Here is a 27,240-nt window from a genome sequence, read left to right on the forward strand (position 1 = left end):
CATGAATGGTGAAGTAACTGACACTGTACTGTGGTATTCACTAAAGGTGTACTTAAATGAAAGAGCTACAAGCTGGTATATTAGTAAAACAAGAGAATGTGAGAAAGAATTAAATACACTGCAGGCCAAACAGACACACTAAAGTTAAATCTAAAACCAAATGACATCATCAGTCAGTTTGAACTTAAAAAACTTAAATACAGAATATGTTGGCATTCTAAATCATAAAGTTTCAGTAAACCTGGAAAAATTTAAACTTCAGGCATATTCAATAAACCCTTTAAGTTTGCATAAACTTTCTCTTAGATCAAAGGAAATGAATAAACTAAATCATATCAAAGAAATTATAACACATATAAATAATAAAAAAGTAGAACAGATAATAAAGGTAGTCTTCAGCTGCAGGATTCAATAAACTCAGTGTAGGTTCCACACAGAGCCTACACAGTCTGTATTCGTGTATGTGATACTGTGCATCGCATGGCATCGAGCAGCCTCATGCCATGAATATTAATGATGTGCAGTGCACGTAGGCAAGATTTTGCGGCTCACCCCTGTGTTACTGTCCACAAAACCTGTATATTGAATGTGGATCATTCCACTCAAACACTAAACTAATGAGAGAACAAAGGGCAAGCATGCATTTTCTGAAAGTACAGAACAGAAATGTATGTGTCATTATATACTGACTGCAATCTTCAGTGATTTTAGATTAAACCACCCGTTTTACAACGAACAGGTCAAATATATGATGCAAATATCTGGATATTCTGCAAACCTCTGGACAGTCTGCCTTTTATATTTTAGTTAATTTTTTTATCCTTTTTTTATTTATTGCCAGTGATTGTGAAATGCGTCACTTGGCTTAACCATGTTTAGCTATGCTCAGTTGGTTTGTGCAAAGCGCAGCAGCACACAAACTGGAGTAATGAACCACCCAGGTTGTAGACAGGACCCAGACAGTCACACATATGAGTCAGATGTATGCAATTAATAATACTAGCATTGAGCAACCACAGTAAGTGCCGTTGCACTGCGATTAACAGTGAGAACCTTACAATAAGTATTAAGATGGCAGATATCATCTCACTAATCCTGTGGCAGCAGGTGTTAAGTGTAGAGGTGGAGTGCAGATGGTACAGGTTGTGCAAGTTTTGTTTTTCTGTTGTGAGATTGTGGATTATAGCCACAAAGTGCAAGATACACAACTGTTTTTCAACCTTCTTGGTGTAATAACTGCAAGTGTAGGAGAACTGTATATATGGCAAATTTGACTAGCTCCATTTACACAAGTGCTTGTATACCTAATCAGATAAAAATCACATTGTTCACCACCGTTGTGCATCGTTTAACACTGCGCAATCACAGTGCCCAGCATTGCTCGCCCTCACCTACCATGTTTGCATGATAGTAAGCGATGCACAACATTTTCAAATGTTGCAAATCCAAAATGTACACACTCCCAATAAGCACAAGACATGCAATAGGTGGGAAACAGACCCATATAAACTACAATTGGTGAGAAATGCTCATTAGACATTGAGCTTGAACTATGGCAGACATATCTGAAGTTGCTGGATAGGGTGTGCACTTTTGGATGCAGTGTTGGGGTGTCCAGGAGTCCAAATTTTTTGTTGGACTCCTAATTAGAGAGAATGGGCCCAAGTTGCTGCAGCAGGTCTATTCCAGTTCAGAATATAAATCTGAAGCCTGGAATAGTGTTGCCAAGGCGTTAACCAGTGTGACAGCCTACCCTTCAGAGTTTACTCCAAACACGACTTATCCTGATAAACTACCAAACAAATAACCTAAACCATAATCTCTTACTCAAATAAACTAACTTCCCAACTTAACTCATCCCTTACTTCTACTCTAATAACCAACATCATGAGCCTCAAACCTCTATCCCTACTTACTCAAATAATGCTTCTAATTACCTTAACTTACCTAAACTATATCACCCGGCCTACTAATGCAAACCAATCCCCCCCATTTCACACCACTACCCCATTCTCTACAAATTACACATCTACTGTTACTCATATATGTCCCAGTCTCTACCCCCTCAACACTAGCATGCTCTTCCCCTATAGACTCCTACCTAACTCTAAAAACACTGTTCCCAACTACACTAGTCTAATGTCCACAAAACTCTCTACCTGTAGTCTAATGTCCACAAAACTCTCTGCCTGTATACTACACCCCAAACAAACCAAATACCTCATCCATCATCTTATCTCTAGCTTTCTCTCTGGGGGCATCCACCCAAACCCAGACCCCTCTACCATACTGAATCCAACCCCCAACTCCACCCCGCCACACGCAACAGGCAAACCCCTCCACTTCTCAGCTGCAAATGCTCAGAGCCTATGTAACAAAATTCCAAACCTTCATGGCTGGCTTCTACATGACCAGCCCGATATTCTCTCCATCTCAGAAATCTGGCTTAAACCCCACATACAAGATTCTGGAATAACTCCTCCCAACTACCTCATGTTAAGGAACAACAGAACACAAAAAAGGGTGGTGGTGTACCACTCCTTTACTTGGCATCCCTCTTAGTCACCCCCTTTACCAAACCTTTTCCCAAATTTGCCAAGGCAGAAATAATACCAAACCTACTCCACCTAAACAAGCATAAACTCATATTTGTTCTCTCCCTCTATATTCCCCCTGGAGACAATATCTCATCCCTTGAAGGTATTCTCTCCTGGGTCTCTACCAGCATTACTCATGAAACCATAATCCTGGGGGCCATGAAAAATATTAACTTGTATAACTTTACACAACTAATCAATTCCACTACTAGGCCTTCCAAGAACTCCTTTACTGGAAGCACAATAGACTGGATTCTAGTATCCCATCCTCACTATATTTCCCCACTTTTGCCCACCATCTCCCCTCTTCCATACAACTAACTCACACCTATATTTCCACTCGTTGCCTAAAGAACTTCAGTGCTGAAACCTTCAATTCTAAAATCTTCTCAAATGCAGTAAAAAGCACAAACTGGAACCCATTAAAGACTCTTCCCCTAGATAATGTTCTCTCCTACTTTAACTCTACTTTCACAAACCTGCTCAACTCCTTTGCCCCTTTAAAAACAAAAAGTATAAAAAGTAACCCTATACCCTGGTTAACCAAAAACACCTTAGCTACTATGCGACTCTGTGACAGAGCCTGGACACATTACCATAAAAATAAAACCACTATTCCCCTAAACAAATATAAAACACTACAAAATAAAGTAAAAAAACATATTACCTCAGACCGCAAAGCCTATTTCTCCACTTTCCAAACCAACCACACCACCAATCTCAAACTATTTTGGAAAGGTATCTCATCTCTCCTCAACCCAGGAAAAAAAGAAAATCCTTGCCCCAACCCAGATGCCTCTGACATGGACTTGACCACCTGATTTAACTCTTTCTTCATAGAGTCCATTAGCAAGCTAACATCATCCTTTGCCAACACCACTACAGCCCCTCCTCAGCATGCACCTATCCCTTCCTCCTCTAGCATCCCTTGCCCCCAACCTCCACCTTTCTCTATCAATCCCATCTCTATATCTGCCATAAAAGACTTCTTCTAAATTTAAAACCTAGTTCCAATGCCCCTGATGAAATTCCCTCCTACATCCTAAAAGTAGCCGCAGAAGCCATTGCTCTCCCTATCAGCATACTAATTAATCGGTCTATCTTAGAAGGCCAGGTCCCCCAGCTCTGGAAGAAAGCCTTTATTATTCCTCTCCATAAAGGTGGCACGAATAATGATATCCAAAACTTTCACCCTATCGCCGTTCTATCGCCTATTTCTAAGCTACTTGAAAAGTGTGTACACCAACAACTCTTACCCTACCTCATCAATAATCAGCTTCTTACCCCCACACAACATGGCTTTAGACCAGGTCATAGTACCTCCACTTCCCTCCTCTTCTTCCTATAAACAATCAACAAAGCCCGCGACTCTGGCCACTTTGTATCTACTCTTTTCCTCAACCTCTCTAAGGCATTTGACACTATTTCCCACAACCTCCTTCTTAACAAACTCTCTAAACTTAACCTATCCCCTTCTTCTACCCAGTAGTTCTCAAGCTATTTTACAAACAGGCAACAAGCAGTTAAATGGAAAAAAGCTACCTCACCCTTCCTTAATACATCCACAGGCATCCCCCAAGGTACCATTCTAGGCCCCCTATTATTCAACATATTAATAAATGATTTCTTACAAGCTATTCCAAGCACCAGTCTCATCCAATATGCCGATGATTCTTCTTCTGTAATCTGTTGCTCCCCTTCCATCACAACTCTTAATAATCTAACACAAGCCGCCTTCTCTTCCACCGAACAGTGGGTGCTAGACAACCATCTAGCCCTTAATGCAACCAAAACAAAACAATGCATCCAAAACCTCTTCCCTAGACAAACAATCCTTCATAATTACCAGCAAAAATAATACCCCCCCCCATAGAACTAGTCTCTGACACAAAATTACTAGGAATTATCATTGACAATCAACTAAAATTTGACAAACATCTACAAGCAAATATAAAAAAAAAACATAAAAAATTAGGTATGCTTTACAGACACAGTCGCTTTATCTCTCCCACCACCAGGATTACATTAGTTAATACATACCTCATCCCATCCCTTTATATGGTTTGTCTATTCTAACCAGCCTACAATCTTCCCTCAAAACAAAACTCTCATCTTGTTATAACAAAATATCCAAATTTGCAGCAGGTCATAGAGCCTCTTCCCACCACTGTAATTCCCTTCACCAACTAAGTTGACTAGAATTACCAAACTTCCTCACATATACCCAGCTCATACAAGCACACAAACTCATTCATAACCCATCTCTCTCCCCCTACCTAGCAAATACATTTGAAATGCATAAGCCAGATGGACTCCTAAGATCCAATTCCCAAAACCTAATTAAATTGCATAAACCAACACGTCCTGCTGGGAATCACTTGATGTCCTTCTCTCTTGCACGCCTCTGGAACTCTCTCCCTTCTCCCATCCGCACCACCAACAGTTTGTCCTTGTTTAAAACCTCACTGCACTCACAACTTACTTTACAATGGAAATGCTCTTGCTCTGATCTAACCTAATTCTGACCACTTTTTTCCTAACTTTCCAAACTTATGTGTTGCCTGTCATGACCTCCTAAAGTTCTACATCCCTTGGGACGTATTCAAGCAACAACTAAAAAAAATTACTTCATTGTAATTGCCCTAAAAAAACACAAACACATTACTGCTTATTGAATTAACCTGATGTAATTTTGCTAATGAAAAATCTCTTTTTTTATTTCTGTATTATGTAACATTTATATGAATTCTGTGCTATGGATTTGTACTATCCAAAATATGTCTTTAACATTTAATTGAAATGTATATTATGGATTTGTGCTTTTTCTGTACTATGTATTTGTATTTCTCCAGAGCTTTTTTCCCCAGGACTCCATTGAAAATGGGCTCCTTGTAGCCCAATGGACTATCCTGGAAAACAAACTGCAAATAAAGAAATAAAGAAATAATAAGTAAATAAATAAACAAATGAGCAATGCAGACATTATTCTGATGACCTCCGAAGGAGGAAGCAGGATACCCTTGACCTTTGGATTTGGGAATGTTTGGCAGGGACACCCCACAGATATGTAAGTATCAATTTCAGTGAGTAATTGTAAGAGTTAACAGCTGAATATAGTCGACTGGTATTCATAATGGTGTTCTATTCTATTTTTTTTCCCCACAAATGCTGAGGAGAGAGTCTTGATTCTTCAATCCCACACAGCATGTCTAGTAAGAATGTCAGAAGCATGTAGTATGTATACATCAGAACAGTACTGTCTAAATAGTATTTTAATACTAATAATTTGTATAGCAATTTTGTAGCATTAAAAGGTAAGGATCACTTAGCTGGTATTTAATACAGTTGTACCAAATTGAGCATGCATATCCCAAGTGTAATATAAACTAAGCATGCCTTAGTCTGTAGCACAAAACAATGGTGACATATTCTCATATAACAGTGGCTATGCCTCTCTAAACTGTAAAAGGAAAAGTATGCATGTAGTAGTCTGTAGGGCAAAAACAAAACAGTACCTTATTTTAGCGTAGTCATCAGTTGTGGGTTCTAAAACCACTCTTCCCAAATATACAACACTGTTAGGTTTACATCATTAGTGGAATGTAACTTCATACCACTATACCAGTGACACAAATGACCTTCTGTAATCTGTAATCAGTAGAATTGGAGCATGTATATGTGCAATGTATGCTCACCTCAAGGATTGGTGGCTACAATCTGTACTATACGATGCCTCTTTTATAAACTGGGTAGTCTTAAATGTAAGGAAGAAACTTGTTAGGAGTTTGTAGTGTTAAAAGTAAAGGTAACAGAATACAGTCAAATAATTGTATCAATGCATTGTATGTCACATATGAAGTTACTAATATTCTTTTTTTTCTCTCACCCCAATCCTTTCCTCTCTTTTTTGTGTTTATTTTTTTTTGGGGGGGCAGTTGTTATTCTCTTCTTTTTTTGTGTGTTTACTTTTTTATTTTTTGTTTCTCCCACAGAACAGTAGAGTAGGACTGTCCCACATGATCAACTGCCCTACTCCACCGGCTATAGCACCACTGCCTGGCACATCTGTTGCAGTACCTCATAGCATCCCCTCTGCCAACCCTGCACTACCAGGCCCCTCAGATAGTTCTGCCATGGGGGATAGGTCTGTGGCTCTATCCAGGAGCAATGGTGGAGAGGTAAGTTTATCACCTGTGATGAACTGCAAAGGATGGTGTGTAGGATTGTGCACCACACCGTTAACACACACCTATGCCAAATGGTGTGCCTGCTCTCCATCCTAGTGGAGTGCAACTTTAGGAGGCACAGACATCAGGCACTGCAGCAAGCAGCACAGTGAGGTGAAAGTGATGACAGTCCACTAGTTGAGAACTAGATTCTCACTGTCAACTGCCTCAATGTGCATAGGACTGAGATTTCCCATCCATCTCCCCATCCATGGTGCTCACACAGCTCATGTGTCCTTCATTGTCCTTGTCTCTTGTGTCGTTTGTCTTGTCTGTCTGCAATTGCTTCCTCACCTGTCCAACCTACCTCACCCAGACATTCCTACAGCCCTTCCCCAATATTCCTCTTCTCTCAAAAAAAGGGCACCTATCCCACAAAAAAAAATGTCCCACACATAGCTTTCCATTTTGCACACATGAATTCAGGACACACATGATTCCTTCATATTGTCTGTACAATTCTCTATACAACAGATTGTATTGTGGTCACCCTTCTCTCTGGGGGTGACATTCAGCAAAATTTGTATGTTTTATTCTGGAAAAAATGGATAGCTATGGTTATTTCCTACATCCTTCCTGCTCATTCCTGCCTTGTTTTCACTTTGTGAATCCCCTGCTTGCTCCTCATTTCACCACTTCCCTGTCTTCCACATTTCTTTTCTTTAAAGAATTATTTCCCAGTAGTGCACAATGAGCACCAATGCACAGCAACGGTAAAAGACAGAAATATAAGTAGATATATTTAAAATATCATACACACTTGTAAAATTATTATTTCCACCCATATTCAAACCCAGTACCATCTGCCTCCAACGACACTGCATTAACACTTGCTGCCACAGAGTCAGTTAGACAGCAGATGTATTTAATACATTCAATAGTAAGTGACACAGTTTAGGAAAGATTTCTCTTTGTACTTCCCCTTGTTTGCTCCCAGTATCACTAATGTCATATCTTCTTCATTAAATTTCTATGAAGCAGCATTGCACGATCCCCTGTAATGTTTTATAAAGCATTATTGCGGAATACTCATTTAGTTTTATACAACAGTAGTTCTTGATGTTGCGCAATACTGTGCATCATGCAGCATCGATACCCAATGCTACTACCAAAATAATGCATTACTTATAGCTACACCATTTGCCCCAAAAAGGAACTTATCACTGCATTAAGTGCATTCATTCCCGAAGCCAGAGATTCAGCTAACTAGCGGGTATATACAACAGCAGTTAAGTCTGCCATTTGCTATACAGTCTCTAAAATACACCTGCTAATCAGCTGAGTCTGTAGCACCACCTGTTAATGCAGTGATGCATGTATTTTATATCAGATGGTACTTGGTTCAAATCCAGGTGTATGTCAGCAGTGTCGAATAATTTTACATGTAAATCCAAATTCTGAAGTATGATAGTTGTCATGGAGTGCTAAAATATGGATAGATGGTACTGGCTTCCAATCCAGCTATATAATACATAGAACTTGTTTTGCCATAGCCTTGTGCTAATGCACGATGCACACCATCATGCAATAATTCTTTAAAGAAAAAAATGTGGAAGACAGGAAAGTGGTGAAATGAGGAGCAAGCAGGGGAATGCTCAAAGTGAAAACAAGGCAGAAATGTGCAGGAAGGATGTAGCAAAGAACCATAATTATCCATTTCTTCCAGAATAATACACACAATTTTTGCTAAATTTGGACTATCATCTTCAGAGAGAGGGGCAACTACAATACAATCTATTGTACAGAGAATTAGACAAAATCATGTGAGTCATTAAAGATGTGCAAAATGGACAGCTATGTGTGAGACAATATTCTTTTTATGGGACAGGTGCCCATTTTTTTTTTTTTTTGAGAGAGAGAGAAATGTTGGAGAAAGGCTGTAGAAATGTCTGGGTGAGGTAAGTTGGGCAGGTGAGGAAGCAATTACAGAAAGACAGGACACACAAGATAAGAGACAGGGACAGTGAAGGGCACATGAGGTGGGTGAACACCATGGTTGGGGTGAGGGTGTGGACCTCATAAACCCATGGATTTCAAGCTGGGTGACAGTGAGAATCGAGTCCTCACCCACTGGACTGTCATCACTTTCACCTCACTGTGCCAGTGGCTGCAGTGCCTGACATCTGTATCTCCTTGTGTTATGCAGCTGTGTCTCCATCTGGCATAGGAGTGTGGCCACAGTGCAGTACACAATACTATGCACCATCCTCAGCAGTTATTCTCAGGTGAAAAAATCACCCCCTCTGCCACTGCTCCTGGAGTGATCCACAGGCCTGTCCTCGGGGGTAGAAGTACCTGAGGGGCGAGGTAGTGCAGGGTCAGCAAAAGGGGTGCTACCAGGTTATGGTTCAGACGTGCTAGGCCTTGGTGCCATAAACAGTGGAATGGGGGCAGGTGGATCCCATAAGCCAGGCCTACCCAGCTGTGCTGTTAGGGAATAAAAAAAAGAGGGGAGAATAAGGGTTGGGGTTAGAGATTGCACAAGTTGTCTTATTTGCTTGTTTAGGCTGAGTAGGGTGGTCTTCCAGTTCTGAGTTCTCACTTTTGTATTTGTAGACAGCAGCTTTGTTTGCTTACTGTATATCCTAGTAATGACAGATGTGTGTCTGTTCAGGACAAGATAACAGTGTCCCACAGGCTGGTGTACAAGACTCACTGTAAAGTCCAGCAATAGCTCACACACACACACACACACACACACACACACACACACACACACACACACACACACACACACACATATCAACCCTCCCTTTGGACTGCAGTAAGACTAGAACCCCTACCTAAGTACATGCACACTACAGAACACAGTATTTAACACAAGCAAAACAGCTCAAGTCCAATTTGAAGTGTGTCAGACAACACTTTATAGATAATGACATCAGCAGTGTCTGCTGAGGACAAGATAAGAGTGTCCCACAGGCTGCTGTAAATGGTTCACTGTAAAGTCCGCCAACAGCTCCCACACACAAAAAACAACTCCCCCCATTTGACTGCAGTGAGAAAAGAACCCCTACCTACCTAAGTACACACAATACAGAACACAGTACTTAATGCACATGCCACAGCTCAATTCTGATTTTGTTAGGACTGCAGGTGAACTTATAGTAGTTGACATTGGCAGGCCATGTGAGAGACAAGAGGATGGAAGGCCTGCATGAAATGGATGTGTAGGCTTGTGCAACTCTCAAAAAACTGGCAAACCATGCCATTGAAGAAATAACTGTGGGATACACACTTCTGCTCTTCTGTGTAGACACACACACACACACACACACACTTCATGCACACACACACACGCACACACGCACACACGCACACACACACACACACACACACACACACACACACACACACACACACACACACACACACACACACACACACACACACACACACACACACACACACACACAGTTGACTGCAGTAAGAATAGAACCCCCTACCTATCTAAGGACACAGACTACAGGACACAGTACTTATTGCACATTCCATGGCACAAGTCTGATTTTGTCAAGACTGCAGGTGAACTTATAGTAGATGACATCGACAGACCATTTGGGAGATAAGAGGTTGGGATGCTTGCATAGGTACATTGTTTCATAGTGTCATCTGAGGATAGTAGCCTAATAGCAGTAGACTGTTTAGAAGCCTAGCTGTGTAACAATACAAGTACCCTTATTGAGCATACCTGGCTGTCTGAGTTTTGCAGAGCAAGGCTGTGAGCAATGAGTGAGCACACAACATTATGTTTAACAATTTGTATTGTGGTTGTTATAGGTGTGGAAAAAATAGTAAAAGCCCAGGGTTGTAGTGCTTGTTATGGGTGTTTTTTTTTTTTTGGGGGGGGGGGGCAAATGAATGTATTGTAAATATATAACATATAGTTACATTGTGTCCTTAGTTTGCAATGTTTCCATATGCAGTTTTATGTCATACAAAGAAAGTGGACAATAAACAGCAATGATAAAATATCATATACACAATTCCATAGTGCAACAAGCCTTGCATTTGCACACTGGTTAACAAAGTGTACACACATGTGAGATAGGCCTGTTTGTGCACAGAGAAACAGTGCACAAAAGCAAGGTGCACTACTAATGCTTGCTACTATACCCCAATCACATCTGTACTCCAGGCTGGCTTTTCATGATGGCTCAGAGCATTAATAGAATGTATCCATTTTCTATTTTTTGGGTGAGAGCTTCATAGGAAATCTAGTTTTCCCCTGTTTCCACAATGCTGTGCATTGCTTGAACAAGATAAGTTTAGCCAAATGTTTTTTCAGGAAGTGGTGTATTGTGGAAAACTGGAATTAAAAGAAGACAAATAGGAAGAGTTAATAACACTAAGGAAGAAATACACAAAATCTGTAAAAGCACTTGAAAACTTGATAGTACACATTACAAATTTCTACATATGTCAGGATTTGAATCCTCACACCAATAAAGTTTCAGAAAACAGGAGGGATGCCTTAGCCCTCTTGGCCACATAAACAGCTTTGCATCAATAAAATGAAAAGTCACTCTTCACACAACCAACTGCAACAGAATGCACACTGCTATCAAACCATCAACTGTGATTTGTACATTTAATTCTCTTTACTATATTTGGACATAGAGCAGTTAGTTATCATACAACCTGTCATAATTATGCTTACAAATATACAGCTGTATGTTACCTTTCTGTGTTTCTTGATCATCCATCAGTTATCTAACACATGCATTGTGTAAGCCATTCCATATCATTGGTCTTAACACGTGAGAGAATATTAACTGGGAATAATATGATATGCAGTTGCCAACAAATGAGGTTGGATGGCACAAACACACATATACTGTTCTTTTGGGAGTAGCATGGCTGAGTTACTGTTCTAGCAGGAACAAGGGTGCACTCCTCTTTTTGGGGGCGGGACAAAGCTCAATTACTGTTATTTATTTATTTATTTTATTTTATTTATTTTACATTTGTTAACCGGGCTAGTCCAACTGGATGAATATCCATTTTCAGTAGAGACCCGGGGAGATAAGCTCCAATTTGTACAATTTGTTAATACTAACTTAAACATCTAAGCATAACATTGACAAAAATAAGAGAAATCTAAGGACATTTTTAACATTATTCCAACCTTGGTAAGTAGAAAGCAAGGAAAAAAAAGAGAAAGAGAAAAAAGATGAACTAGGAGTTATAATATTATAAAAAGGACCTTGTTCATATATTGTGAGGAAAAAATAGCAGCAAGTGTAGACTTAGAGAAATCTAATTATCTAATAAAATTCGAAAGACTGTGTTTATTAAGGATTTCACCGACATAGAAGTCTGAAGGTGAAAGATAAAAGAAAAAAAGGTGGGTATAACATAAATTGCTTAAGGCAGAAGTTAGTCAGGATTACAACTAGAGCAAAGCCAGTGTTGTTTTAGGTATATTTTAAGTTTTGGTCTGAAGTTAGTTAGAGAGGAAATAGAGGTGAGATCAGGAGGAAGAAGGTTCCATTTGTTCCCAACTACATTAGAGAAGAGAGCATCGCCTGCTCTGTTGTTGGATCTGCTGGAGGAGATAAGTAGTTTATTTGAGGAGCGCAGGGAGTTAAGATTCAGGTAGGGAGTAATAAGGGTAGATAGACTTGGGGTCTTCTTTGGTTGGTTAAGTATTTTGTGGGCCAATGTAATTTGGTGAAACTCAAGTAGATTTTGAAATTCAAGCCAGCCTAGTTGAGATAGATTCTGGGAATGGTGTGTTCTAAATGGTCGTCCAGTGGCAAATCTAGCAATGCTATTATAAGATTTAACCAGTTTAGAGAGATTGCTTTTCGAAAGGTGAGTATAGATAGTAGAAGCATATAGAAGTGAGGAGATAAGGTGGGAGTGGAGAATACTTGTTTTAGCTAAAGGAGTGAAGAATGGCTTAATTCTGTAGAGGGCACTCATTTTTTTGTTGACTATATTTACAGTATTGTTGATATGCTCATTGAAAGTAAGGTGGTTGTCAATAGTAACCCCTAATAGTTTTGTTGTTAAGTCAGGTTGTATGTGAGTACCATTTTTTGATAGGACAGTGAAATCAGTAAGGGTGTGCTTTTGGGTTGGTGAAAATAGTAGGAGCTTTGTTTTTTTGGGGTTAAGTAGAAGACAGCGTTGAAGAAACCAAGACTTGACTTTATTAAATGCTTCTTGTGTTTTTAGTAAAAGTTCAGATGAGGTCTTAGCTGAGCATAAAATTGTCGAGTCATCAGCATATTGTAAACATGTAGTTTGCGGAATAGCTAAGTGTAAGTCATTAATGAAAATTGAGAAGAGGAGTGGACCTAAAATAGAGCCCTGAGGGACTTCTAGGGTAACAGGCAGTAGGGAGGATAGTTGATTACCCCATAGGATTGCTTGCTGTCTGTTAGTAAGATAGGCTCTATACCAGTTTATAGCCTGAGTATCGAATGAGAGGTGTGTAAGAATGTTTATTAATAGCTGGTGATTAACCATATCGAAAGCTTTAGACAGGTCTATAAAGAGAGCTGATGTGAGGATGTTGTTGTTTCTGTTTTGGTTAATGGAGTTGCAGAAAGACAGTAGGGCAGTTGTAGTACTGTGGTGTGGCCTGAAACCATGTTGGCAATCAGCTAGCAAATTGTATTGAGTTAGATGGTTAAGTAATTGCTTTTGAATGCATTTTTCCATTATTTTTGCCAATGGGGATAATAGAGCTATTGGGCAATAGTTAGAGTGGTCATTAGAGTTCCCTCCTTTATGGAGTGGAATGATGTGAGAGATTTTCCAGATGGCAGGGATTTCTCCCTCAGCAATAGTTTGGTTAATGAGGATGGAAATTGGGTAGGCTATAGCTTTGGCAGCTGTCTGCAAATATTCTGCTGGTAATTGGTCTGCTGATGGAGTGCAAGGTTTAAGTTTTTGGATAAGTCTACAGATATCTCGAGTGGGGACAGATTGTAATTGAAATATAGGGGCTAAGGTCTTGTTTGTGTTTGGAGGGAATGTAATATCAGGAGAAAGTTGGTTAGCTAGTGCTTTAATAGTTTCTGTGAAGTAGGTATTAAAGGCATTTGCTGCTTGTCTAGGATTTTCTCTTTGACTGCCTGTAAGGTTTGGAGTTTTGGTTTGACCAGGGTGAAGTAGTCTGTTGATATTTGCCCAAAATTTTTGTGGGTTATTTTGGTATTTGGTTTGAGTGTTCATGTAGAATTGTTTCTTGTCTAAGAGAATAGTTAGTTTTGTTTTATTTCTCAACTGTTTATAAGTGAGGTGATCTGAAGTACTTTTAGTACTTCTCCATTTGGCCCAAGCTTTGTTTCTGAGTAGCATGTTTTGTCTGGTGTTTTTGGACAGCCAAGGGGCAGGTTTGGCTCTAATTCTTATGTTCTGCTTTGGAGCGTGGTCATCAAGGATTGCTAGAAATTTAGAGTTAAAATAGTTAACTGCCTCAGTGAGAGGTAGACTTTTTAAGGGGGTCCAATTACAGGCTTTGATTTCATTTTGGAATAATTCTGGGTCAAAGTCTCTATTGTATCTAATTGTTTTATAAGTGATAGAATGGGGGACATAATTTTTTTCCCTGATCAGGTAGGTTAAGGAATGGTCACTGAGATTGTCAGGGAATATCCCTACTTTGTATGCTCGATGAGGTTTATTAATGAGTATCCAGTCTAGGATGCTTTCCTTTTTGCTGGATTTATTAATTCTGGTTGGGGAGGAAATAATTTGAGAGTACCCGTGCAGGTCAATATGCAAGATGGGATGCTCTGTATTAATATTGTTCCAGTCAATGTTAAAGTCGCCCATAATGATGGTTTCTTGGGGGAAGTATGGGGATAGGGTACTGAGGATTTCCTCGAGTAAGCTGATGTTATCACCTGGAGGTAAGTAGATGCAGATGATATATAAGGACTTACTGGAGTTTAGTTGAAGTTTAGAGACAAGGATTTCAGCCTTGGTCTCAGGAAGAGCTTTGTAGTCAATGGGGGTAACTTGTAGGCTATTTTTGAAGAGAATAGCTACTCCCCCTCTCTTCTTTTTTATGTGGTTGTGCCTTATAATACTGTAACCTGGTGGGGTGATATCAATATCTTTAGTATGGTGTTTGAGCCATGTTTCAGTTAGACATAGTATGTCAAAAGATTGATCATCTAATAATGCATGGAGGTGTGCAAGTTTGTTGTTTATGCTGCGTATATTGAATTGTGCAATGAAGAGAGAGTTTGTAAGTGTAGTGGGAGTTTGTGTTGTGGGTGGAGAGGGGTTAAGATTATTAGCTTGAGGTAAGCTAGAAGGGCCTGGATTTGGATGTATATCACCATCTTGCAAGTGATTTGTTTTGGGTCTAATTAGATAGGGTAGAAACTGAGAGATTAAGCTTGGGAATTTCCTAGTCTTTGGGAAATAATACTTGATGTGAAGCAGTCTATGGTATTTTTCTAGAAGATAATGTGTTTCTGAAGTGATATTAATGTGGTTGTGGGCAGTGGCTATGATTAAGGTAGAATGAGTTGGAGGGTGGTAAGTATTTAGATATTTTGTATGTTCAAAGGATGTTAAGAGGTAAGCTGGGTAGAGGCTCATTAAAAGTGAGGGGAAGAGTAGCAAGGTGAGCTGTGTGAAGATAGTGTAGAATGGCATGACTAAAGGTTGATATTCAAAAGTAAATAAAAATAGAGAGTGGGAGTGGTGAAGACGCTCTGAGGAAGTAAGTAAAGGAGAAAGAGCTGTATAAGAGGAGGCGAGAGAAACTGGTAGTATATGCAGGGTGGGGATAGTTAATTTGGGAGAAGGGTGAGTATAGAGAGTGAGGTAAGGGGAGGGGAAGAAAAGGATTGGTTAATGTGAGTGGGGGTGGGGTTTAGATCTATAAGTCTAGGACCACTGGGGGTGGGTGGGAATTGGGGGTAGGGCAGGGGAGTGGAGTGAGCCCGCAGGGCGAATGGAGCGGGAAGAGCCCAAGGAGAGTAGAAGGATGGGAACAATCAGAAGAACTAGGTAGTAGGCAGGGGGGAAAGTGAGTAGTAAAGGAGGCAAAAATCCACCTTATGATACAAACAAGTCTGAAGTCTGAAACTGCAATGTGTATCATCACTTTCTAATTTCTGACTTTAATGATTTACCAGTACAAAGGTATGGTGCTAAACTGAGGCGATGCAGGGAGCATCAGAATTTTTCAGAGGTAGGACTGTGTGAATCTTTTGTACCTGAAGCCTACTAATTACTAATGCACAAATTTAAATAAAATAAGTTTTTGGTGGCACATGTTAAAGTTCTGTCTGTTCAAATCCACCACTAATTACTTGCTTACTGTACCAAGCTAAGAAATACAAGGATACGCCATGACATGATTCATAGGTTCATAGGTTCATAGGTTCATACTAGGCTATCTGCCCTAGGGCATTTATAAGCCTAGCCAGAATGTGTTTGGCTTTCGCCACCCATTTTAAATTTATTTTGCTATGCCCTTTTTCGAGGTTAGTATACTGTGCCTCTGTCTAACAGTGACACAGAAGTGATATCCGGGGTAAACCTACGATCTCCCATCCACTCATCAAGATTCCTCTTGAAGAGGGTCAATGAGGGACTCTGCCTAATCTGGACTGGGATTTTATTCCAGACTGAAGGGAGCCTCTGGGTTATGAATCTGTCCCTTCAGCATGTCCTATTTATTTCAGTGCTGAGGTTCAAGTCACTCGAGCGTGTAGCTCAATGGGATTTGGAGTTTCTGAGGCAGCATGTCCATTAATTCCGGGATGGACATGGCTTTATACGTCAGGCACAGATCGCCTCTGAACAGGCGGTATGCCACTGAGTAGAGCTGGAGTTTCTTTAACCGGGCAGCATATGGCATCTGTTTGAGCCCTTTGATCCTCTTGGTGAGGTACTTTTGGGGTCTTTCCAGTTGCTGCAGGTGTCTGGTAAGGTACATCCCAAAAGGGGCATTGTACTCAATTATGGGCCTGATGAGGGATGAGTAAAGAGGCACGATGACCTTCCCTGATCTAGATGTGAATCCCTTCATGATTAGGTGGGCTATATAAAATGTTTTTCTAACCACTTTGGCTACGTGTTTGTCAAATGAGAGATTGCTATCAACTTGGGTCCCCAGGTCCCTAATTACTTCTTCTGTACTTAATGGATTACCACATATGTGGTAATTTGTGGGCACTGTGTTTTTGCCAAAGGGGATGACTATACACTTTTTGGCATTTAGCTTGAGGCCATGGCTCTGGCACCAGTTGTCTGTTTCTATGAGGCCCTTTTGGAGGATGCTTGTGTTGGCTGGAGAGTCAATTATGGTGCCCAGTTTGCAGTCATCTGCGAACTTGGTCAGCCACAGTCCTTCCGTGTTGGCCTGTACCTCCTAGAAATATATACCGAACAAGAGAGGTCCCAGGACTGAGCCTTGTGGGACACCACTTGTAACTGGTTTGGAGTCTGACATGGCTCCAGCAATTCTAACCATGTGGGTTCTGTCCTTGAGCCAGTTTGCAATCCATCTAGTGACATAGGAGTTTATATTTAAGCTGGTGAGCTTATCTATAATGCCTGAGTGGGGTATTGTATCGAAGGCTTTTGCGAGGTCCAGGTAGGCTGTGTGGACCACCTTCCCCTCGTCAATGGCCTTGGTGACTGTTTCAAAGAAATCAACCAGGTTTAAGAGGCAGGATCTGCCCTTAACAAAGCCGAACTGGGTAGGATCCAGTGTCTGTAGGTCCCCAATATCTTTATTTATGAGGTCCATGATGATCCTTTCCATAGCTTTGCAGACCAAGCTCGTCAGGCATATGGGGCAATAGTTTCCAGGATCCGTTGAGGCACCACCTTTATGGAGAGGGACCACTGTTGCTGTACGCCACTCTTTGGGCACATATCCTGCAGTAAGGCTGAGATTGAACAGTAGTTTTATGTTTGGGTTTAGCTCTTCTTGGAGTTCATGTAGGACGCAGCCGGACACCGCCTGGTCCCATTGATGCTGTGTTTTTTGCTTTGGAGAGGGCGGCTCTTACCTGAGCATCTGAGATGTCAGGGGGGCAGCACTCTGCCGGGATAGATATTTGCCCTTTTGGTGGGGAGGGGAGGGAGAAGTTTGCGCTGAACCTGTCAGCTAGGATGTTGGCAATGTCTGTGGGTTCAGTGTATTTTTTGTCATTTTGGACTAATTCTGAGCATATCTGGGAATTACCACCAAGGTTCCTAACATAACTAAAGAAAGCCCTATGATTATCCTTAGTGTCCTGTGCAATTTTTCTCTCGAAGCTGGCCTTAGACAATTTTATGAGTTCCCGTAGATTTTTGCTAATACTGATCAGTGATGTCTTCCCTTTTTGGGATTTTGCTCTATCATTTAGTAGCTTCCTCCTTCTATTGTATAGTTTGTTTATGGCTGGGGTCCACCAGACAGGACGTCTGCCTTTGGAGGATTGGGTCTTGGTTTTATTTGGGATCGCATGATCCATGCATTCCTGAAGGTGTTCATAGAATGCGTTTATAAAGGATTCTGTGGTCTGGGCCGTATTTTCCACAGGCCCGGGGGCTTTGAAGGATTCCACCTCAGTTTTGAGGAGTGTGAAATTTGCTTTAGAGAAGTTTTTCACTGTGGTTTTCTGGGCAGGGGGTAGGGTCAGGATGTGAATATCCAGTGAGATTAGTTTATGGTCTGATCTTACCAGTGAGGGATACACTTCTGGTCTGGAGCATAGAGTCCCCATGTTGGTGATGATCAGGTCCAGTATGTTTTCTCCTCTTGTGAGAGTGGTAACAAGTTGTTCCATAGCATTTGAGTTTATAAATTCTAGGAACCTTCGGGCTAGGGTGTTGGAGCTAGAATAATGCTCCCAGTCTATGTTTGGGTAGTTGAAGTCGCCAAATATAATGGTGTTTGGAGAGACCTTCATATTTTCCAGTGTTTTCAGGAAGGCCGAGTGGGGTTCTGGTGGTGTATTATTAAATAATACACTCTGGGTTCAGGACTTACCTTGCAAATGCAGCTGTTGACACACCTTTAGTTCAAGGCTGACTCTGTCTGAGGCAAGCAGTACACATCCAATACATGGGGAGGTAAAGGTTGTGTGAGTTGCCTGGCATCAATTTTACTACATGTGTGTGAGTAGGAGAAAGATATTAAGTCCCTAGGTGGTCAGTGAATGTGCTATGTTTTGCCTCTATCCAAAGCAAATGCATACTGAGCATGCCTACATCTGCTTACAAGGACAACATCTGAAGGGGTTCCTCCTCTGAGTACTCCTATGACTATGGCTGTAGTGACCTAGGCATTGGTGGGGGGATGTGTGTCTCTTCCCCTTGCTGATCTTGCTGCAGCTGTTTCTGCAGGATCAGATTGTGGAGCATAGCACATACTGTAAATATTTGTGTACATGTGCATGGGTTATACTGAAGGGGTCTACTGGATTTATCTAAGCACTGGAACCCTGACTTCAGAAGCCCAAACACATGCCCTACAATGTTTCTAGTTTGAGGGTGTGCCTCATTATGGCATTCTTCCATGGGTGTGTGTGCACTTCTGATGGGAGTCATCAGCCATGGTTCCAGAGCATGGCCAGCATTACCCAGTAAATGCCCCCTTAGCAAACATCTAGTACAGCTGTGATATCTGCCAGATATGGTAGTCATGATAACTGCCAGGGTTGCCAGCACATTCATTCAAGATAATTTCATGGGCATTACACATGACTTGGCAGTTGATGTCGTGGTTTCCCCTGAGGTTAATGTAGATTCTACTCTGTTCACCAGGTGGTGCCTTAATGTGTGCATGAATGCATTCTATGGCACCCTGTACTTCAGGGTAGTGTGCTACATTGTAAAACAGCTCCATATTGCTGGCTTTCTCTTCAGAAGTATGTGAAAAAAGATGTGCTCACTGGCATGTATGAGCATAGCATCCAGAAATTGGTGGAGGATCCTGGATGCCTGTGGCACACCCATCATGCCCCCCAGTTGGTCTTTGAAGGTACCAGTAGCTAATATTCTAAGGGCTACACGTACCTTAGTTTCCTCTAGTGTAGGTTCCTCCACAGTTGGCTTTGGCTCTGAGTTGAGGGTGGCAGACCTCACAGAGTTCTTGTAATATGTCCATGTCCACCCTGTAGTGCTCTATAATCTCCAGCTCATGTAGCACCTGGAAGGTTACCCTGGGCCTGAACACTCTTCTCCTTCTCTGCCTAGGCCTATTGTTATCACCACCAGCAACACTGGCTTCAGCCACTAGCACATGCAGATGTAGAATAGCTGCAGCAGTCCCTAGCATCATGTCAGTTAAAATTTCCTTGTCTCTACTCCAATGGTATTGAAGGATAAAGGAAAAAACAGTATATAGGCTACATGGATACTTTATACATTGTTGAATAGCTCCACTGTGTTGGATTAATATGCAATTTACCTGTTTATGCTATAACTTGCATCAATTAAACACACTGGTTACTTGCTCATTAGTGCGCTATGCTCAGCTATGCACACCTCTCAGCACCTCCACGCACCTTCGCATAAATAAGGTAAGCACAGTCAAAATTGATATTTCCTCCATTCTACAGATATTGTGTAAACATGGACAATAAAAAGTGAAGGAAAGGCTGCACACCCTGCATTCAAACCCAGGACCATCTATATTGCAGCCATAACACATGCATGTGCTGCCACAGGAATAGTTACATAACAACACAGAGAAAACATTACATTCATTCCTCTGTTTCTTGTGGTTGGTCTAAGCACTGCATAATGCAAACAGTGGCAAAAAAAAAAGTAAAACAGACAGAGACCACACATTTTAACAAACAAATAATGAGGATGATACAGAACTTAGGAATTGTGCAGTGCTTACATGCACTTTCACCCTTCACAGTCTTGTATATTCACCTCTGAAAGTGTAACATGACACCCCCCTTGATGTCAGCATTCACTGTTGCCATGCATTCAACTCAAACAATGTGGAAGTGCCTACACAGTTACTGTTTTTTGATATTCAACAATTCTATTGAGTTTTTACCTAATGTACATCTTCACCATGCTGACAGCCAGGAATCTATATAGTTAGAAACCGTGTAGCCAGGAAAACTGCATAGGAGCCCAATGCTGTAACAAAGAAATACTGTAATCCATCAGCTACATCCTGCATATGCATACATTACAGTATAATACTCTGTTTCATGGAGCTTTACACATTTTAGCAGCCTGTATTACTTACAGATTAGTCTTCGTTTGGTTGTGGAGGAGCAAAGCTGCATTTATGTCAGTGCACTTAAAATGACATTATTATGATTGTTACACTGATTTTCTAGCATCAACCCTGTATAATTAGGTCAGAGTAAGTGTGGTGTTACATGTTAAGGGCAGTTCTGTACAAATGTAAGAGCTTTTACTTGGTCTTGCTCCAGTGTAGACTTCTTTCCGTGGCTGTATTTGGAAAGTTTTGGAATACACAGCCACCACAAACATGGAGTCTACATGGTTGCTTTAGAGGTTGTTGAATCAGTCCACCATGTTAATTTGCTTGATTAGCATAAAATTCAGCTACTCATGCTGTAATTTTCATGCCACAAAAGTGTTTGCACATGAGTGTTAGCCTCTGTGAGCAGCTAAGCGGACTTTACTGAATCCAAAACTTTTCACACCAATTTGCACATCACACAGTGACACACACATGGTAAAAATTATCATGTAAGTTTTATTGAATCCCCCTGAATGTCCTTAAAATATTTTATGAATGTATAATTAATAATACAAATAACCCAGATAATGATGATATCATTGAAACTTTTCTAAGGGAAAATATAAATAAAATAAGCTGTGAACAAATAAAGCAACTGATAGATCATTCACTTAAACAGAAATAAAAGATCAAATAAAAAAGTTAAAAAATAATAAGGTGTCGGGCTTAGATGGTCTTATACCAGAACTTTATAAAATATTACTGGATGATTCAGTTAAAATATTAGATAAGGCTTATAGAAAAATAAAAACAACTGCTGAAGTCTCCCTCTAATGTAAATATTCCCTTATATCACCTATTTTAAAACAAGATAAGGATCCTACAAATTGTTCATCATACAGACCCATTTCACTTTTAAATGTGGACTATAAGATGTGCATGTCCATTTTAGCTAATGGAATTAATCTACTTATACCTAAATTAATTAACAATCATCAAACAGGGTTTATTTTAAATAAACAAATACAAGATAATATAATAAGAGTGCATACATTAATAGAACATGCAAATAAAAATAAAAAAGAACTTTCTATGATTAGTCTCGATTTAGATAAGGCTTTTGACTCAGTTATTTGGTCGTACCTGTTTAAAACATTTAAAGTGTATAATATCTCACCTGATCAAATTGCATTGATTTTTAGGTTATACAGCCCAACTATTGTGCTTATGCTAAATAGCTTCCTTTCTTTCTAATTTCTTTAAATTACAAAAAGGCACAAAAAAGGGCTGCCCATTATCACCTTTACTTTTTGCAATACCTATATAACCCTTTGCTAATAATATTAAATAAGAACATTAATGGTATCAAAATAAAGAAGATTTCAAACCAAAAGATTCAGCACTTAGCTGATGATATTTTACTAACATTAGGAAATATAGAAAATTTATTACAGTATATAATTGGTTCTGTGAGTCAGTTTGAAGAAATCTCAAAGTTAAGACTTAATCATAATAAAACAATTGCATTATTAAGTAATACAAATTTAAAAAAACTTATATAAAAATATTCTAACTTCGATTGGAATAGCAATCAAATGAAATGCCTTGGTATTACCATCATGTCAAATAGTAAAGAAATTATACAGACAAAGATTCCAACAGGTTGTTGATAACAGTTTAAGGGTAGTCACAAATTAGAACAAATTCTTCTTTACCATGGAAGAAAAATTAATACTTATTATGATGCCAATTCTCCCTAAAATATTGTTTGTTTTACAATCTTTAGTACTATCTCCATCAAAAAAATGATGAAGATAAATAATATTCTACTTATTATTTTTTGCCATCCTAATAAACTAAGAGTTTCTTTTGATTGACATAGAAAAGGTTGGGATAATGGTGGAATAGCATTCCTGATATTCAATTGTATGCTACTTCAACAATTGTAAAAGTTATAGCATTGTGGATAAATTCATCTTATGATTCAAAATGGAAACAAATACATCAAGAAATGTTATTAACAGATTATAAATATATCACAACCAGTCATAAACAAATAGTACATAATAGTTTTATCTGATTATTAAAAGATTTTTGTGTAAGTGGTATTACACCCTCTTCTCAAATTCCCTATTTAAATAACATCATTTCCTCTAGCCAAAAGTGTCCGTATTCTAACCATTGTATTAAAGACTTAATATTTTTTTATTTTTCTAATTGCATGTATAAATGACTGCTTAGAAATCCATAACCAGCAAAATGCTAGTATTGAAACAAAAAAGTAATTTAATTTATTGGCATCAATTCTTAAATGGTACTGACATATACACTATTGAAAATTTTAGGTCCAAATACAATTAAGATTCTGAGAGCTGCTTCATTTTACAAATATTTAGAGACTTTGTGAACACAGAGATAAATAAGCTATTAACCTAGATAAGACATTGTTCCACAGTTATTGGAATTCTTAATAAATATTGGTTTACCTTTACAATGTCGCAAATAACATGTGCGACTTGCCATATATCAGACTCTAAAGGTAGAAACTGCACTTTCGAATTCTGAAAACACTGAAAGTGCTAAATAATGAATTTGACATTCCGGGAATGTCAAATGTTTTCAAAACACCCAACATTTCTGGATGTCTCCAAACACCGTTATGCAGGGGGGCAAGCCTCCCTGTACCCCCCAGCTAATTTAATATACTAATTCCGAGATCTCACTGCAGTGAGGGAAGAGGTGTATGTTCTGATCCCACTGTAGTGCGATCTCCACTCAGAATGCTAAATCTAGATAAGTGAATGCACACTGGCATATGCTCATTTGTGATTTTGGCAATTAATAGTTCATTATTAACTTTTGAAATCATACTTTTGCACATCTGGCCATCACAGATGTGCACTTCAACCTTATGAAGGTAAGCCTAAATATCAATAATAATGCTATGAAAAATAAATCATACTTGTCGCAAATTTATAAAATTAAGTTGGATTTCAAATATTTAGGCAATTCCTATTGGAAGTACTCCTCAAAAATTAATAATGAAGACTTTTCTGAAAAATACAAGAATTTAATATTTAAATGTACAAATAAAACTACATCTTCGTTATTTTAGAAATGTTTCACTTGGCAATTTTTACATAGAGCTTCTGTCTCTCCTAACAAAGTTACAATTATGTATAAATCAAATAGAATTAAATGCTGGAGATGTGATTCTGAAATAATAGCTGATTGGATGCATATGGTATATGAATGTGAAGTCATCTCCCCTTTTAGAAATAAATTAATAATTTTATTCAAGCTCTATGGTCACATAGATGTAATATTTCTAAATCTTTAGTTTTATTTAATGCTCTGATTTCTGAGATTATTCCAAAAACCCAAGTCCCTCTTCTTTGGACTATTTTTGCTATAGCCAGAAAATTTATTATTAAACATTGGGAAAGTAAAGTTGCCCCCTCTAGTGTTGAATTTATTAGTATGACAAAAAAATTGTTTGCAGTAGTGAACTGTATGCTATATAGATGAGAACTTCTAATGTTACACATTCATATAAATCTTGGCTTAAGCTTAAAGACTTGTTTGAAAAAATATTAATTGTTGTTGATGCATAACATTGATGTATTGATTAGCTGTAGACCTAGTTATTTGTTTGTTTTACAATTGATTTGTTTATTTATTGTTTTCAAACCAAAGGGAAAAAAAAGAAAAACAAAAGAATATGACAGCATAGGGTGTTACGATGTGATTTAAGACCTGGTGATCCTCCTTATAGAAGAGAGGATTACCAGATAAGAGAAGGAAGCCTTTTTTGTTGGTGTTGTTCCTCAACCTAGTGTTGAGGGGTGACAGATTGGGGAGCAATGCCAAACACCAAAGGAGCCAACTCTGAAGGTATGTACTGTAGAAAGGTCCTGTGAACATAATTTTCCAAGAACTATTGTAATACACTGGTAGATGGTCTTCACAGTTACATCATCTGGGTTATGTGAAGTGTCTGCTTTGATTTCTGTAGTGGAGATGCATAATATTGAATATTTGCACAATAATAGCAAACATTTAGCTTATTATATTTTCAGACACTCTGTAAAGTATGTTTCCCTCATTTATTTATATTTTTTTCACAGATTCGATTGTGATTGGATTCTGGGTTGGCCTTGCAGTATTTGTCATTTTCATGTTTTTTGTACTCACCTTGCTGACCAAAACAGGAGCACCGCATCAAGAGTAAGTTTTTCTGTATTTCTTTTTAATATACCTTCTGACAATGGGAAAGTAGCATTTGAATCTTGTAAAACAGGAAATGCCAAATGAAAGAGCTAGACGAGATGATAAACTCTGCACAGAACAATGCAGTTTGGATGACTCTTTTGTTAGTAAACAAAAAAAAATGAAATCTAATATATGCAATATTTCTTAAGCTGTAGTAGTATCATTTCATTTACTTCCACAAGCATCTTCAAGCCTCTGTTCTCAAAACAAGAGATAGCCAAGCAAGCATTAGTTTCCAGATAGGCTTCAATGAACAAGTAAAACATATCCCTTCATGTACATATAATTATTAATTTTATTGATTTTGTGACCAGGTAAATACAGTGATCTAATATAATCCATTATCAGTCACAGTTTAAAGGTCACTTATACTGAATAAGGGAGACACGGTCAAGACTTGAAAGAAATCTGTCTATTGTTCATCAAATAACTACACTGAAGTTACCACCAGCTCAGACAGGTCAGGTCCAGTTTAACAGCTCTTCCACAATATGAAACATCAGGAGTGTGGAACCCACTCATAATGCACTGCAATCTCAGTGTCAGAATATGAAGCCAAGTACCTGGTGAGAAAGTAGAATCCATAGACCTCTGACCTTCCTATATCAAACCGGAATAAGCAAACATAGATACTGTGAATGTTTATAATATTATTCAACTAGTTTGTGAGTAGATGGTTGAACAGAGTGATATCTCAATCTTTAATAAACATGTGGATATTATCCTTCTAAATTATTGTTATTTTTGTAGCACATCATATATATAGTCCCAGAAGTGAATTCTGGTATATAGCGAATGTCAGAAGTGATTCTTGAGAGCCAACAAATGATAAAATAAGAAAACCAGGTTTATAAATAACTGATTTTTTTTCTTTTAGAATGTCTAGCAAATAAACATTTGTGACTCTGTGATCAGACAAGGACTCCTGTTGAGAAGGATTCCATGCTGCCTACTACATCTGCTGATACAAAGAAAATAGCATTTCAGTTTCCTAATTATAAAGTGGCTGTGTGATCCTGAGTCTGCAAATTTTCTCTCTGAATTCATGATTCTGTATTTACTCTGTTACCCCTGCCAGCTACACCTCCTCTTTATACCAGCTTTCCTGCACCACATAATGATGTGGTCATTATGCAGGTTGTTAGTCAGGTTGTGGGGCTTCCATCCTGACTGGCTTGTTCCTGTACCTTAATCTCACCTCTCTCTGGTTCTTAAAGTACTTGGGTGGAGGGAGAAGGACAGAGCACTGATTGTTCTCAGTCGTTAATACCATATTCTTGGCATGGCATAGGGATCTGGAATGGTTCATTCATATATGAGAAATGTGTTGCCTTATACTCAGATTTCCTAAAATGTACTTATTCTTGAATGTATTTATCACACTGAAATGTATGTTGGTAATAAATGCAAATATGAGTTGGCAAGGTTTGTGTGACTGGGTGTGGATGTATGTGGGTGTGCTGTGCAAGTGATGACATTAATAATGATCATTGTCAGGAGGCACAGTAGACAACCAGAACAGTATGCTATATGTCTTGTTGCTACATAATTATTAACTGCTCAAAAGGGTGGGCATGTGTGCTTAGTGCCAGTGAAGAGCAACAGATGGCATGTGATTCTTGTTTCAGCATGTATGACACTGGCAGGTCTGAAAAGTGTTTATAGCAACTGGGGACAAAGCCAAATAATGGGACACTGGAATGGCTGTGCCGGGGCATTGCAAGAGTGACCATGCATCAGATGTCTCTCATGCATATCTTCCTGAGTGTTCTATTTGAGTTTTTTTTAAATTAAGTCAATATATATGTAATTACCTAACACTAATCTGTAGTAAAATAATCTTTCCACCTGAATGAGGATGGCATCTCTGGACAAGGAACAGTAACCAGTCAGACTGCTAGTTATTGATGAATCAAATCTGTTTCATTGCATGTGAGAAAATTAGTGCAATGCACCTAGACTAAACCTCACATTCAGTCACAGATCCCTTCTG

General features: G+C 39.1%; 1 protein-coding gene across 1 annotated transcript in view; it reads left to right on the forward strand.

Annotated features, from left to right (window-relative positions):
* Positions 1–27,240, forward strand: part of MRAP2 (melanocortin 2 receptor accessory protein 2) — a 1,283,298-nt gene that overhangs the window by 794,588 nt on the left and 461,470 nt on the right. Inside the window, exon 3 of the mRNA XM_044066146.1 lies at positions 25,103–25,202. Within this exon, the coding sequence (XP_043922081.1) occupies positions 25,103–25,202 (100 nt within the window). The remainder of the gene's footprint in view (positions 1–25,102; positions 25,203–27,240) is intronic.

The sequence above is a fragment of the Protopterus annectens genome, chromosome 1.part0 (assembly GCF_019279795.1).
Source record: "Protopterus annectens isolate FY-2018-M chromosome 1.part0, PAN1.0, whole genome shotgun sequence".
NCBI classification, from domain to species: Eukaryota; Metazoa; Chordata; order Ceratodontiformes; family Protopteridae; genus Protopterus; species Protopterus annectens.